We start from the raw sequence: 17,034 nt of genomic DNA, 5'->3' as shown, positions 1-17,034 counted from the left end.
TCACTGTATCAGTGTGACAGTGTGTGACCCCCTCACTGTATCAGTGTGAACGTGTGTGACCCCCCTCACACTATCAGTGTGACAGTGTGTGACCCCCTCACTGTATCAGTGTGACAGTGTGTGACCCCCCTCATTGTATCAGTGTGACACTGTGTGACCCTCTCACTGTATCAGTGTGACAGTGTGTGACCACTTCACTGTATCAGTGTGACAGTGTGTGACCCCCTCACTGTATCAGTGTGACAGTGTGTGACCCCCCTCACTGTATCAGTGTGACTCTGTGTGACCCTCTCACTGTATCCGTTGTACAGACAGATAGAATTGTGTAACTTCTGGATTAGGCGGGAGATGGAGATACTGTTTGTAACTGTATTGGTACAGGAAATATTTGCTCTGGTATGGCAAATGGAGCGTTCCTGTCTACGGAAGCACTATTGTGTAACAACGACACCATTTATAAAATCAGGTTCTGTCTGTATGCCAATTCACTAACTCAATGGTTCTGGTTCTGTACCAATCCAAATGCCCTACCTGTCCACAGGGCACAGTCAGACGTTCTGTGAAGGGTACAATCGGAACCCGTGTGTGAAATGTCACCAAGTCCTGCAGTGTGTGGTGTAAGTTCGAGTCTCCTGAGATGTTGTACTGTCCACCTGCCATTACATCAATGATGAAATGTCGGCAACGGTCTAAACCTCTAGCAGGGACAAAGAATGAAAGAGGTTTAAAAAGTATTGTTATCCAAGGTCATTAAGGACAGAACAAACAATTTAAATCTCAAACAATAAAGAGTAACGCTCAGAGCAGGGGTGGGTCGTCACAGTAACAGAGAGAGATCGGGGAGGAGTAGGCCTTTAAACCAACAACCAAGTCAGGGCTGTTGGCAGTCTGTAGGCCAACACATAGATGTGACGAATCCTTCACCCAACAGCCCCGTGCATATTACTCACAGATTCTGGGAGGTTCCCGATTCAGTCTGTGACCTTGGCCCTATTAAAGTTCTACAGCTCTGATATGAAAATAAGCTGAATTCTTTCTCCAAGTAAAGAAATACCAACCTTGTATTTATATAACGCATTTCACATTCTCAGGACACTCTGAAACTCTTTGAAATAGAGCTCTTCAAAAAGCGCAACATCTTAAAACAAATTCTCTGCTTGCAGAGCAAGATGGCACAGAGACACTCACACAGGAGGAAGTTTCCACAACTTAACAAGCTTAAATGGAATATAGGAACAGGAGGAGGCCATTCAGCCGCTCAAACCTGTTCCACCATTCAATTAGATCATGGCTAATCTGTATCTTATTTCATGTACCCGCCTTGGTTCCATAACCCTTAATCCCCTTACCTAACAAAAATCTACCAAATTCAGTTTTGTCATTTTCATTGCTCTCCCCTCCCCCCCCCCCCCCCCCACCCCACAGCCTGAACAGCTTTTTGGAGGACAGAGTTCCAGGTTTCCACTACCCTTTGTGTGAAGAAGTGCTTTCTGACATCACTCCTTAACCTGCCTCGCTCTGATTTTAAGGTTATGCCCCCTGGTTCTGGACTCTCCCACCAGAGGAAATGGTTTTTCTCTATCTAGCCTTTCAAATCCTTTAATCATCTTAAACACCTCAATTCGATCACCCCTTAATCTTCTTTATTCAAGGGAATACAAGCCTAGTCTAAGCAACCTGTCCTCATAATTTAACCCTGGTATTATTCTGATGAATCTGGGCTGCACCCCCTCCAAGGCCAATATATCCTTCCTGAGGCGCGGTGCCCAGAACTGAAGGCAGTATATATAGAAGATAGGAGCAGGAGTAGGCCATTCGGCCCCTCGAGTCTGTTCCACCATTTAATGAGATCATGGCTGATCATCCAAATTCAGTACCCTGTCCCTGCTTTCTCCCCATATCCCTTGATCCCTTTAGCCTTAAGAAATATATCTAACTCCTTCTTGAATATATTTAATGAATTGGCCTCAACTGCCTTCTGTGGTAGAGAATTCCACAGGTTCACCACTCTCTGGGTGAAGAAATTCCTCCTCATCTCAGTCCTAAACCCCTTATCCTTAGACTGTGACCCCTGGTTCTGGACTCCCCTGCCATCGGAACATCCTTCCTGCATCTAGTCTGTCTAGTCCTGTTAGAATTTTATAAGTTTCAATGAGATCCCCTCTCATTCTTCTAAACTCTAGCGAATATAAGCCTAATTGACCCAATCTCTCCTCATATCCTGATCATGTTCGGTCTTACTAATGAACCAAACACCAGACTGCTGTGTAACACTGTCTATGATTAGCTATAAGGCAGTGAGAATGAAGAACCCAGGATGAGGAGCTGGTTGAATCAGCAGGTGTGTCAATGGCTGTGACAAGGTTACTGTCCAGGTAGACGTGTTAATCAGTGAGAGCGCTGCCCTTTGTTCTGTTTGCTCTGTCTTTACTGACCTGTAGGACAGGCTAAATCCAATCCGACTCTCACCAACTCGAATGAGGAAACAGCCCAGAGACTTATCCTTCAGCAACTCTTCGGCATCTCTGGCATGGAAAGGAATACATGATTAGTATTAGTCAGGGGCATATAGACACTGCTTGTCTGACATCAGGTCCTGCATCAATCCATCCACACTCCCTTTGTCAATGATTCAAGGCCCATTCCTGCTCACATTCTCAGGCTGAACCAGACTGTTTGCAAATCTTGGCAATCTATTCAAACCTGAGCTGAGCCCATCGAATATCAGTGTGTGTGGTATATTAGAGCATTACAGTGGTCGCTGTTATAATGTAGGAAACACAGCAACCAATTTCCACACAGCAAGATCCTGCATATAGCAATAAGATAATGACCACAGGACTACATGCAGGCTAAACTGCAAAAGCAGCATGCTATAGACAGAGCTAAGCAATCCCACAACCAACGGATCAGATCAAAGCTCTGCAGTCCTGCCACATTCAATCGTGAATGGTGGTGGACAATTAAACAACTAACAGGAGGAGGAGACTCTATGAACATCCCCATCCTCAATGATGGTGGAGCCCAGCACACGAGTGCAAAATACAAGGTAGAAGCATTTCAAAGATCTTCAACCAGAAGTGCCGAGTGGACGATCCATCTCGGCCTCCTCCTGAGGTCCCCACCATCACAGAAACCAGTCTTCAGCCAATTCGATCCACTCCATGTGATATCAAGAAACAGCTGAGCGCACTGGATACAGCAAAGGCTATGGGCCCCGACAACATCCCGGTTGTAGTGTTGAATACCTGTGCTCCAGAACTAGCCAAGCTGTTCCAATACAGCTGCAACACTGGCATCTACCCGCCAATGTGGAAAACTGCCCAGGTATGACCAGATATGTGGCATCAAGGATCCCGAGTAAAATTGAAGTCAATGGGAATCAGGGAGAAGACTCTCTACTGACTTGAGTTATACCTAGCACAAAGGAAGATGGTTGTGGTTGTTAGAGGCCAATCAACCATCCTGACTTGGAAATATATCGCCATTCCTTCATTGTCGCTGGGTCAAAATCCTGGAATTCCCTCCCTAGCAGCACTGTGGGAGTACCTTCACCACACGGACTGCAGCAGTTCAAGAAAGCGGCTCACCACCACCTTTTCCAGGACGATTAGGGATGGGCAATAAATGCTGGCCTTGCCAGCGACGTCCACATCCAATGAACAAATAAAAAATCTGTTTTAGTGATGTTGGTTTGTGAAGGAATAAGCAATATACCTATTCAGAAAAATACATCATTCTATGAAAAAATTCTGGCCTTATTAAAAGATGACAAACTAGGTCTGGAAATCTAGAAACCTGCCTATGAAAAGCTGTATTGTTAACAGCATACAGGCTATTGAGATAAGATAAGTTGTTGACACTAAATCAATAACCTTATTGAAACAGGAGGTTGGAGGCTCCTGAAGTCTGCAGCTTTGAAAAGAACACAATGGTACACCCCATTAAGGTGTCCTAAATTACACTTCGGAAAGAAACACAGAAAATTAAGAAACATATGCCTTCGTAAAAATGATATCAAATGAAACACAGGAGACATGATTCTGTGTTGCAACCAGCTGGGATAAATAAAAATTGCATAGATCACCCTGGTTGAGGTGTTTTAATTTACATGTCATAAAAAGACACAAACAGAAGACCTTGGTAAAAATGACATCAAATAGATGCACCCACTGTTACACCATTTTTTATGATAAGCTTCGAACACCTGAGGTAGAGACATAATTCTTAATGCTACCGGCTGAACTAACTGTAAGAATAGCAGGGGTCAGCAGAAAAATGACTAGAGATAATTAGCTTACATCAGCAAAAAACTTCAAAGGAAATACCACTGAGAAAGGATATAAATATTGAACTTTCAAATGGGATGATAGATTCGCTGTAAAGGGGCAAAGCGATTCTCAGCTTCAGAACTAGTTCTGTAAGTCTCCAACTCTTTGTACCTCGGGGATCAAGGTATTGTACTGTATTTGATTTTGGTGGATATCCTGGAATAAAGACTAAGAACTATAAAAATGTAGCGAAGGTAAGATTTGAGAATAAGGATCTCTGATAATAGAATTGTAAGCTTTCTGTTTTTGGAACTGTTAATGTTGCGATTGAAACACCTACTGTAATTACATGTCGGTTCTTTAATAAATTTATATATTTTTAGAATTGTCTCACATTCTCCCCGTGTTTGCGTGGGTTTCCTCCGGGTGCTCCGGTTTCCTCCCACAGTCCAAAGATGTGCGGGTTAGGTTGATTGGCTATGATAAATTAACCCTTAGTGTTAGGGGGATTAAATACGTGAGGTTACAGGGATAGGGTGGGATATGTGTTGGTGTAGGGGTTACGGGGATTGGGTGGGATATGTGTCGGTGCAGGCTCGATGGGCCAAAATGGCCTCTATCTGCACTGTGGGGTTTCTGTGATTTCTGTGATAATACTTCTGTATCAAACTCGCGAACTCAATCTCTGTAAGCTCTTTGGTGAGGAGTTGCAGAATTCTGAGGGAGTTTTCCGGACCCTCATAATATCCAGAACGTTACAGTCTAGCTAAACTTATTAAAAGTGCTATCTGGAGGATGGTAACATCTTCAGGTTGTTCCTTTCCTTTAGGGAGCGATGGTCCAGACCTTTAGACCTAATTAAGCGTCTTTAGGATTCAGCTACCTCAAACTTTAGTTGAAAGTGAACATCTGGGGAATACGCCTGATCCGGGGTAGCCCTAAAGGGGCTAGGACTAGTAATTATCCCTTCAGGTTGAGGGATAAATATTGGTCAGGACACCAGAGAGAACTCCCTGCTCTTCTTGAATAATACCGTGGAATCTTTTACGTCCACTGGAGAGAGCAAATGGGGCCTTGCTTTAAAATCTCATCCAAAAGACAGTGCAGCACTCCTTCAATACTGCACTGGGAGTGCCAGCCTAGATTATGTGCTCAAGTCTCTGAAGTTATTACACAAATTAGGGTTGTATTCCCTAGAATTTAGAAGGTTAAGGGGTGATCTGATCGAAGTTTTCAAAATATTAAGGGGAACAGATAGGGTAGATAGGAAACACTTCTACACACAAAGGGTGGTAGAAGTTTGGAACACTCTTCCGCAAACAGCAATTGATGCTAGATCAGTTGTTAATTTTAAATCTGAGATTGACAGATTTTTGTTAAACAAAGGTAATAAGGGAAAAGGGCCAAAGGCGGGTATATGGAGTTAGATCGCAGATCAGCCATGATCACATTGAATGGCGGAACAGACTCGAGGGGCTGAATGGCCTCCTCCTGTTCCTTTGTTCCTATGGAGTGGGTCTTGAACCCACAACCTCCTGACTCAGAATCGAGAGTGTAGTGTCCGTGTGTAGATAAAGACACTGAAGACAGGAGTTGGTTCATAGGTATTTACTAAGCAAGTCTGGGGGGGGGGGGTTCTAAAGGATATACACAATACACAGGCTTATATAGCCCAAGTGGCAATTACCGGCATTATGCACACCTGGGGCTCTTAAAGGCACATACACCATAATTGCTCTTAAAGGCACATACACCACAATTCCTCCCCTTCTAGCTAACTAATACATCATATTTTAAGTAATTATTAATTACATGTTATATGCAAAATAATATACATTGCTGTATTAATTAATTATAAGTTAGTCTCTCAGGAGGCTTCCTGACTCGGGGGTGTAGTAGTTTCTGGTGGTGTAGTAGGTTCTTCTGGCAAGGCTGATTCGGCTTGAAGGCCAGTGTCGGGTTCATCGGGCTCCAGTATCACCAGATTGGAGGTAGATATGGGTATCTCTACTTCATCGTTAGATGTATAGAGTGGTGATGTAGGTTGTCCCTTTTCGGATGACTTGATGATTTGGTCAGCATGGTGTCTTATTATGCTGTCTCCGATGTCCACGGTATACATCAGTGGTCCTAATCGTGTGCAGATAGTTCCAGGCTGCCATTTCTCGGTACGGTAGTCCCGGGCCAAAACCGGTTGGCCTATCTGGAAGACCCTAGTTGGCCTTTCATTCATGCCCTGAAACTGCCGGTTCTCCACGTCCCTTCGGATGTTGGGCTTGACCAAATCCAGCCGGCATCTTAGGTTTCTATTGTAGAACATCATGGCGGGAGTTTGGTTAGTAACCATATGCGTTGCATTCCTATATGCAAATAAGAAGTTATCCACCTTGTGCTGAAGTTTTATGTCTTCATTACCCATGGCCTTGATGGCCTTCTTGAAGGTCTGGACAAACCTTTCAGCCAATCCATTGGTGGCGGGATGGTATGGGGCGGACGTGTAGTGCTTTACCCCATTGTTCTTTAAGAACTTTCTGAATTCTTCGGACACAAATTGCGGTCCATTATCAGAACATATCTGCTCCGGCAGCCCATTCCTGGCAAATATGGTCCTTAATACTGTGATGGTTTTTTCCGTGGTGGTGGAGGACATCTTTATTACCTCCGGCCACTTGGAGTGTGCATCAACTGTGATTAAGAACATTGAGTCCATAAATGGACCAGCAAAGTCGATGTGCACCCTTTGCCAGGGAGATGAGGGCCACTCCCATGGATGTAGAGGGGCCTGTGGTGGAGCATTTTGGACCTTCTGGCATCCTAGGCAGCTCTTGGTCATGTCTTCGATGTCTCCATCGATACCTGGCCACCATACAAACGCCCTAGCTAGGTTCTTCATTTTCACTCCACCCAGATGCCCCTCGTGAAGCTCCTTTAGCACTTTATCCTGGAGTTTGGGTGGAATCACCACTCTGGATCCACACATCAAGGTTCCTCGGCACACTGACAGCTGTTCTCTTCTTTGCGAGAATGCTGGTAACAGTGGTTCGCCATGTGCTGGCCATCCCTTCACTGTTAAATCGTAGACCCGTGAGAGAGTAGGGTCATTTCTTGTCTCCCTTTCAATGGCAGAATTTGTCACCGGTAGACATTCCACTATGGTAGAGTGGAATATCTCTACTGAGTCTACTGTAGGTGCCTCTTCTATCATTGGCAACGGTAGGCGTGATAAACCGTCAGCATTCCCATGCTGTTTTGACCCTTTGTATTCAATGTTGTATTGGTGTGCTCCTAGAAAAAGGGACCACCTCTGTAGTCTTTGTGCCGTCATAATGGGGACACCTTTTTTAGGGTTGAATATGGAGATGAGGGGTTGATGGTCAGTCAGCAAGGTAAATTTTTGTCCGTGTAGGTAATGGTTGAATTTCTTCACTCCCCATACCAGGCTGAGTGCTTCCCTGTCTATCTGGGCATAGTTACGCTCAGCTGAGTTCAATGAGCGTGACGCAAAAGCTATCGGCCGTTCCGAGCCATCAGGGAATCTATGGGACAATACCGCTCCTATGCCGTAAGGGGATGCATCGCACGCCAGTCTGATTGGTAGTGATGGGTTGTAATGAGCCAAAATTTTCTCGGATGTGATTAAGTCTTTACATTTATGGAAGGCACGTTTACAGTCTTCGTTCCATTTCCAAATCACTCCTGTCTGTAGAAGATCATTAAGAGGGTGTAGAATAGTTGATAAGTTCGGTAAAAATTTATGATAGTAATTTATTAATCCCAGGAACGACCTTAATTGTGAAACATTTTCAGGTGCTGGGGCTTTTATAACTGCTTCAATTTTTTCAGGTGACTTATGCAACCCTTCCTTATTAATTATGTGGCCACAATATGATATCTGATTTTGGAAAAATTCGCACTTGGGGCGATTTGCTCGTAGGCCCCGTTCTTTCAGCCTAGTGAGCACCTGCTCCAAATTGGCAAGGTGCTCGTTGTCGTTTTCTCCTGTTATAAGGATGTCGTCTAGGTAGCATTGAGTCCCCGGAATCCCTTGCAGGACTTGCTCCATAGCTCTTTGCCAGATAGCTGGAGCTGATGCTATTCCAAAAACCAGTCGATTGTACTGGTACAGGCCTTTGTGTGTGTTTATTGTGAGATACTTTTTAGAGGTCTCCTCAACCTCCATCTGTAGATATGCCTGTGCCAAGTCAATTTTTGTGAAACGTTTCCCTCCGGATAGTGAGGCGAAAATATCTTCTATCCTCGGAAGAGGATACTGTACCGTGTGAAGGATCGGGTTTACAGTCACCTTAAAGTCCCCACAGATGCGAATTTTTTTCTGTTCCTCAGAGTTATTTTTCAATGTTTTTTTCATGACTGGAACGATGGGTGTTGCCCATTCGCTCCAATCTATTTTGGATAATACGCCTGCCTTTTCCAAATTCTTCAGCTCTGCCTCGACTGCCGGACATATTGCGTATGGTACCGGTCTTGCCTTAAAAATTTTTGGAAATGCTGTATCTTCCACTTTTATTGAGGCAGTGATGCCTTTCAAGGTTCCTAGTTTCTCTTGAAACACTTCTTTGGCGTTGGCCAAGATGTCTTTTAATCATTCAGGTATGATGTCATCATTGTTTTTTTCCTTACTGGTCACCGTCAGTGCCTGAATGGAGTGCCAGTCTAAACGTATCTTCCTTATCCATTCACGTCCCAACAACGGTGGACCACCATCTTGTAGAATGTATAAATATAACTTCTGTATTTCTTTGCCGTTGTATACCACAGGCACCCTTATTTTTCCTTTGGGGTAGACTTTCTGCCCCGTATATGTTTTTAAGATAATGGATGTGTCTTTTAGAGGTATATGCGAAAATAGCCTCTCGTAATCTCGTCGATTTATTACGGTTAGAGGTGATCCTGTATCTAGCTCCAGTTTAACTGGGGACCCTGCTATTGTGAGGGTAACCCAAATGGTTTGGTAATCCTCTTTGGCAAGTACATTATGTAATTTGAGACAGCTTAGTCTCTTGTTTCCGGAGTCGCTATCACTATTCTGGTCTTCGGAGCTACTGTCCGCCATCATTTGTACCTTCCTGTACTTTTCTTTATTGATTTTTTGTTTTCTGTCAGTGGATTTATTTTGTCCAGATTGGCATACCCGTGCAATGTGTCCAATCTTACCACATTGCCTGCATGCTTTGCCCTTGAAACAGCAGTCCCTCTGGTTATGGGTGGATCTGCCGCAGCGATAACATCTTCCGAACTCCTGTGTCATTTTATGGGTGCCGAAGTCCTGTGTCTCTTGTTGTATCTCTGCAGCTCCTTTTGCTGCTGCTTCGTATGATACAGCCATACAGAAAGCTTTGTCCAATGTTAAATCTTTTTCAGAAAGCAGTCTTTTTTGTGTTCCTTCACTTAAGAGACCGCAAACAAATTTGTCTCGAAGATAATCCGATAGTCCTGCTCCGAATTGGCAGTACTTTGATAGCTTTCTTAATTCGGTTAGGTAATCAGCGTTACTTTCATTCTTGTGTTGATTTCTCTTGAAGAACTTGAATCATTCCGCTATCAGCAGCGGTGTTGGGTTTAAATGCTCCTGCAGGGTATCAACAATTTCTTTAAAAGTCTTGTCCTTTGGTTTGGCTGGAGTGATTAAATTTCGTAACAGCCCGTATGTCTTCGCACCCATTAAGTTCAGAAGTACTGAAGCTTTTTTTTCATCTGTTATTCCATTTGCAGTGCAATAAACCTCTACTCTTTCCACGTATGTGGTCCAATCTTCTATTTCGCCATCAAAAGCCTCAATATTACCAGATTTAGGCATTTCAAAAAAGATATGGCGCTTCCCGCGCTTTTTTTTTCTCTCTGTAGCAACGATATGGCGCTTCCCACGCTTTCCCGCCGCTGCTACCGATAACAACGCTGTTTTACTGTGGTTTCCGTTTATTCACTGTTGGGGACTCGTTCCCGACGGAGGTCTAAACGCTGAACTGCTTGCCGCGCCGGCTGTCTCTCGAGTGCACCCTCCCAGTCCGTTATTGCTTGTCTCCGATTTCGCTGCCTGTCTCAGCTGTAGAGCCCGCCGCTGGAGCTCCAGCCTGACGCCCAGGAAGGATTAGCGCAGTACCTGTCACCAGCTTGGCCAGCTGGTGAAACCACAGTTTCTCTTACTTCCTTGAGTCTTCTGGACGCTGGAGGAATCGATGTCCTTGAGGTGCTGCCGAATTGCAGGTAAGTCCGTTTCCACTTCGTCGCCACTGTAGTGTCCGTGTGTAGATAAAGACACTGAAGACAGGAGTTGGTTCATAGGTATTTACTAAGCAAGTCTGGGGGGGGGGGGGGTTCTAAAGGATATACACAATACACAGGCTTATATAGCCCAAGTGGCAATTACCGGCATTACGCACACCTGGGGCTCTTAAAGGCACATACACCATAATTGCTCTTAAAGGCACATACACCACAGAGAGTACTTCTCACTGACCCAAGCTGGCACCGTGCATGTTATTTGCTTTGATGGTAACTGGCTTGTGTTTAATGCCACTTATGTGGAATCCTTCTCTCCGAATTCCCTATTAATTCCAGATTCCTGAAATTTTAATTACAGCCATGTTCAGCATCAGCTTTCTCCATCCTCAGCCTGTTTTGGGAAATATCCACACGGACATCTCAACGGTTCCGCTTTTCAAACAAGAACAGGCCCAATTTTTGGAGTTGTGAGTTACTGAGGTTCCCGAGACCAATGCCTCGATATTAAACCCCATGACGGACAGGAGAGGGTCTGGGCAGTTTAAAGACCAAACTGCGGAAGGCGACCCCGACACGCTGCACACGCGCCCCCCGCCATTTTTACTACCGTGGAAATTGGGGTGTCCGAGTGTCCCACCATGGAGAGGTGGGTCACTTCATTAACATATTTAAATCAGGCTCTCATGGTGCAATTGGGAGCCCGATGTGAAATTGATTGTACGCATTTCCCAGGGGCCAGGAAACCCGACAGTGAAAGGGAATCAGGAGCTGCCAGCACCTCAAAGCAAGTGGCTCTTGCAGCACTCCGTGTGGGCCAGGAGGAGCAGGAGTGCACCTCAATGAAGCCTTCGGCCTTCTCCCTACCGATCAGGACCTCTCTCTCCCCCAAGCCCGCATGGCCTACCTTCCCCCTCCTGATTGCTGTCCCCAAGGGTCCCTGGCTGCGGCCTCCTGCTGCTGGACTTCTCTCCCGGCCGCTGGCCAGGCTGTCCATTTGTCCAGCTGCTGGGCGGAAAAAAGGAGCTAATAAAATGTTAATGAGGTGCTGCCGTTAAGATCGGCCGGAACTCCGCATGCCTGGTCTGGCTCTTCAGCCATTTTTGGCCTCACCCTCCCACCTCCTTGTAAATATCGCAGCACAAGTCTCTATAAGGAAGATTTTGCAGGGCTGTAGGGAAAGTGCAGGTGAGTGGGGCTCATTGGAGAGCTCTTTCAAAGAGCTGGCATAGGCACGATGGGCTGAATGGCCTCCTGCTGTGCTGTATGATTCTAAGGACCAGTTGACTCCTGTGTCCCACACCCTCTCACTGATTCGACTCCCCTCCCACTTATGGTGACCAGAAATGTGCACAGTACTCAGGCAGAGCCTTACCCAGCACCCACATCATCTCAGATGGCTGGTGGTTTGTCAGCTCAGCACCTTATTTGCTTTCTTACTATAGCCGTACACTGGGCTGATGTTTGCAGTGAGTTTCCCAGTCCATCCCTTTCCCGATCAGTACACCGCATTCTTCTGGGTTTCCTTCCCTTGTTTCTCACATTTTGATAGTCTGAGACCTGCTGTCTGATGCCCCATCCAAGTCCATTCTTACGTTGTACCAGGGGCTGAGAACATTCCTGGGACGTCACATTCCCTTCCAGCCTGAAAACCTCCCATCCATGGCTGCACGTTCAGCTCATCATTCTCCTTCACCGGATGTTTCACCTTACTCCCCTCACCATGGACGTCCTGTGTGAAATCTGCCCAGTAGCTCTCAGTACTCTCCCAGTACATAGCGTCACCTGCTGTGGCCTTCACATCTTTGATAAATGCCAGCAGTTAGCCGAGAGTGATTCTCGCTTCCTGAACCCAGGCCACTTGCCCCCTTTCCAGTTGCTGCCCCAGGGATCCCTGAGAATGGTTCAGAAAGTATTCAGGAGAGACTCACCTCCTGGAGATGATGCCATGAAACCAGTCTGGGATGGTGCCATCCCTCACGATCTTTGAGGCTTGAGTGGTGGTGAACCAGCTGATGGCAGCTCTCCGGGTCAGGGCTGTGTTTGGGGCATCCATTGAATTACCTTTGGTTTAACGGGTCCTGTCAGATCACAATGACAGAGGCAAACATGTGACATACCATCACTAGTACAGGTGAACCCCTGCCCCCCCCCCACCGCATGGCCAGGTGACTGTTAGCGCAAAACACCCCATTACCCCATTTAACCACCCCCACCCCGCACCATGTCTATGACACGAACACTAGAGAAAGATAGTCGGTGATAACATGGCGCTGGTGAGAGCCCTGGGGCCCTGTGCCACGTCTGAGGTCCGGCCAGTCACATATTTCAGTGGCGATCCCAGGACATCTTGTATTGGGGAAGAACTGAGAGGGGTGGGAGCCAGATTTGACCTGGGGGGGGCGGGGGGTGGCGGTGAGGACAATGGTGCCAGCAGCATATTAGCCCTTTCAATCCTGAGCTTTCCAGTAGCTGCATGGTCAGGGCCACCCCCAGGGAAGTACACTCCAAACCCCCCCACCCCCCGCCATAGCCATCCTCTGTAACAGGTGCCGAGGCATCAGTGCCTCAGGCACTCCCGACACTTCACTGGGAGCAGGTCTCATTTGCTTTGCAAATAGAACCTTCATGAGCTTTGCATACATTTACTGCATGGGCCCTACGCACAGGCTGCACGAACCCCACGCACAGGCTGCACGGACCCCACGCACAGGCTGCGCGGGCCCCACACACAGGCCCCACGCACAGGCTGCACGGACCCCACACACAGGCTGCACGAACCCCACGCACAGGCTGCACGGACCCCACACACAGGCTGCGCGGGCCCCACACACAGGCCCCACGCACAGGCTGCACGGACCCCACACACAGGCTGCGCGGGCCCCACACACAGGCCCCACGCACAGGCTGCACGGACCCTACGCACAGGCTGCACGGACCCCACGCACAGGCTGCACGGGCCCCACGCACAGGCTGCACGGGCCCCACGCACAGGCCCCACGCACAGGCTGCACGGACCCCACACACAGGCTGCGCGGGCCCCACACACAGGCTGCGCGGGCCCCACACACAGGCCCCACGCACAGGCTGCACGGGCCCCACGCACAGGCTGCATGGACCCTACGCACAGGCTGCACGGGCCCCACGCACAGGCTGCACGGACCCCACGCACAGGCTGCACGGACCCCACGCACAGGCTGCACGGGCCCCACACACAGGCTGCACGGACCCCACGCACAGGCTGCACGGACCCCACGCACAGGCTGCACGGGCCCCACGCACAGGCTGCACGGACCCCACGCACAGGCTGCACGGGCCCCACGCACAGGCTGCACGGACCCCACACACAGGCTGCACGGGCCGCATGCATCATGGGGCACTGAACAGACCCAAGATGACATTTCAAGCACTGCCAGTTCCATTATCTCCCCCATTGTCTCCGACAGGTTTAGTGCACACACTGTACCCATTCTCAAGGGCCGACCAGCCTAGCCAGGAAGTGAGTGAGCCTTCCAGGGCCGACCAGACACATACCCCGGGATCACACAGCCAGATACAACCAAAAGATAAATTTAATCAATTAGAGATAGGGATGGTTAAACTTAGAGAGGACTTCCTCAAAATGAATGACGATCAAAATCAGGAGAGGGAGAGACACAAGAGAGAGCTGAAGCTACTTGAGAACCAGGTGAATCTACTTAGGAATCAGGTGAAAGAGCTGCAGGAAAAAGAAGAGAGCCATAGAGGAGAGATAACACCATTAGACCAGCAACCAGAGGCTAGAGATAAGACAAGACAGAGCCGGACGGAACGGCTGCACTCCCACACGGAACAAAAGCAACAGACACACAATACAAGGGGTGCCACACAGACCGACCAGCATACTGATTCGCAATCTTCCCCCACCACTGTGGAACCACAAGCGGGCCACTCACAAGAGGTACGCACACACCAGACACCCCAGCCCAGCACACACACTATGAGTCCAAGCGAAAGCCACCAGACAGTAAACACAAACAAGGCTGACGTCGTAATACTCATAGACTCAAATGGGAAATTTCTATGGGAGAAAAAGCTATTCCCTAGAAGTAAAGTAGAAAAGATCTGGTGCCCAACAAACAGAGCCATGGGATGGCTGACCGAAGCCAGATTAGGCTCCCCCCAACACATAATAATACACACGGGCACAAATGACCTAAAGACCCAACAGAAAGAAGTAGCAACATCGCTCAGAGCAATGATTAGGAAAGCAAGCAGTACATTTCCAAACACTAGAATCACTGTTTCCACAATATTGCCGAGAACAGACTTCAACAACAACACAATTCATGAGATAAATGCCAGCATAGCAAGAGACTGCGAATCAAACCACAACGTACACCTGGCCCAACACCCCACCCTCGATGAGGAATGTCTTTACGACCACGTCCACATCCAAAGGCAAAGAATATCGATCTTTGCTAAAGCCCTGAAGGACGTCGCTTTTAACCGGGTCCATACCCAGACTCCAAGAAGACCCCCCACCGACCACCAGAGATCAGCGGGGTACATATCAGGAACGCTACAAGGACCACCAACACACCAACCGAGACCAGAGAGGATCCCCATGCAAAACAACAATATCAGACCTGCACCACTCCTGTCCCACAGGGGAATAGGACTGCTCCCAGCCAGACAGAGGGAGAGATGCACAGGACGTACGCAATACCTCAGACAGAAACAATCCATTAAGAGACAATAAGCAGATGTGCAGCAGCATCTACTTCCGCCTTATGGATCAAGGACTAATTAATAGAAAGAACTGTAACCAAATTGTATTAACTTTTGTAGACAACTGATGTGATCTTTTTTTTCCCACACTTAGACACGACAAACACGTACCACTCTTTAACCTATCATAGTAAAAGATCAAACTTAACATGAAATCCTTATATATTTCGACCTGGAATATCCAAGGTCTACGCTCTTCACTGCGAGAAGTGAAAAGTAGGACCCCAGAGTTCATAGATGAAACTAAAGACCTAGATATTATCATTTTACAGGAAACTTGGTATAAAGGAAAAGGACACACTGGCTGTCCCCAAGGGTACACTGAGCTAGTGGTCCCCTCCAATAAATTACCAAGTGTAACCCAAGGCAGAGACTCCAGAGGCATACTGACCTGGTTTAAAACAGAACTTAAGAATTACATCAAATTTATAAAAAAGGGCGAAAACCATATGTGGCTCAAACTTGAGAGGGAGATTATCTCAAACACCCAAGATGTTTACATTTGCGCACTTTATATCCCTCCAATCGATTCCCCGTACTTTAAAGAGGACACCTTCTCCAACATGGAGGGGGAAATTATCCAATACCAGGCCCAGGGGAACGTGTTGATCTGTGGGGACCTCAATTCAAGAACGGGCGAAGAACCAGACTTCACCAATAATCAGGGAAACAATTACGTTTTCGGGAATAACCACTTTGACATCCCTTCCCTTCCATACAGGCATAACTGCGACAAGCAGTCAAATACCAACGGAAAACAGCTACTACAGCTCTGTCGAAACCTGGGTCTATACATTGTCAATGGTAGGTTCATAGGAGACCTCCTAGGAAGATCGACCTATTGCTCACCTCTTGGCTGCAGCACAGTAGACTATATGATTACAGACTTAGACCCATCCTCTTTCAGAGCATTCACAGTCAAACCACAAACAACACTGTCAGATCACAGTCAAATTACTATGTTCCTCAAAAAGACAGAAACAAACAACATAGAAACACAACCCAGTAAACTGTACAACACCAAAAAATCGTACAGATGGGCCAAAAACGACACGGAAAAATACCAGAAAACAATTAGCAATGCATCAACTCAAGCTCTCTTAGACACCTTTCTGGATAACATATACACTCACAATAAAGAAGGCGTAAACCGGGCAGTTAGTAAACTAAACAATATTTTTGATAATTTGGCAACAAATGCAAACTTGAAAGCTCGCAAGAACAAACCCAAAACAAAAAACTATGAAAAATGGTTTGACCGAGATTGCCATAACATGAGGAAAAAACTTAGAAAAATATCAAACCAAAAACACAGACATCCAGAAAACGAGGAACTACGCCTTACTTATTGTCAGACACTAACACAATACAGAAACACACTCAGAACCAAAAAAGAGCAATATATTAAGAATACACTCCGCTCCATGGAGGAATCCATTGATTCCAATTGTTTCTGGGAAAACTTGAAAACACTACACAAAAAACAACACGATGATTTGGCCATTCAAATTGGGGACACATGGGTAAACCACTTTGAAAAATTATACCAGAGCAACACCAAATATGCAAAAAACTGGAAAAACTAGAAATGGCCATAAAAGATAACCAAAACCCGCTGGACGCCATAATAACAGAAAAAGAACTTCTTGAAAAACTCAAGGACCTGCGACCAGGAAAAGCCTGCGGGACAGACGGCATACTAAACGAGATGATTAAACACACAGACAACAAAATGAAACTGGCTATCCTAAAA

The 17,034-nt window shown here is 46.7% G+C and overlaps 1 protein-coding gene across 1 annotated transcript in view; it reads right to left on the bottom strand.

Moving 5' to 3' along the window:
* Positions 1 to 462: 462 nt before the first annotated feature.
* LOC147108446 (hematopoietic SH2 domain-containing protein homolog) overlaps positions 463 to 17,034 on the bottom strand; it is a 37,336-nt gene continuing 20,764 nt past the window's right edge. Inside the window, exons 2-4 of the mRNA XM_086004269.1 lie at positions 12,443 to 12,592; positions 2,436 to 2,525; positions 463 to 697 (exon numbers count right to left, since the gene is read on the bottom strand). Coding sequence (XP_085860395.1) covers positions 463 to 697; positions 2,436 to 2,525; positions 12,443 to 12,567 — 450 coding nt within the window. The 5' untranslated portion in view covers positions 12,568 to 12,592. The remainder of the gene's footprint in view (positions 698 to 2,435; positions 2,526 to 12,442; positions 12,593 to 17,034) is intronic.

Source organism: Somniosus microcephalus, chromosome 13 (genome assembly GCF_052327205.1).
Source record: "Somniosus microcephalus isolate GS21.2 chromosome 13, FLI_Smic_1.0, whole genome shotgun sequence".
In the NCBI taxonomy this organism is placed as follows: Eukaryota; Metazoa; Chordata; class Chondrichthyes; order Squaliformes; family Somniosidae; genus Somniosus; species Somniosus microcephalus.
This window is presented reverse-complemented; position numbering and strand designations above follow the sequence as displayed.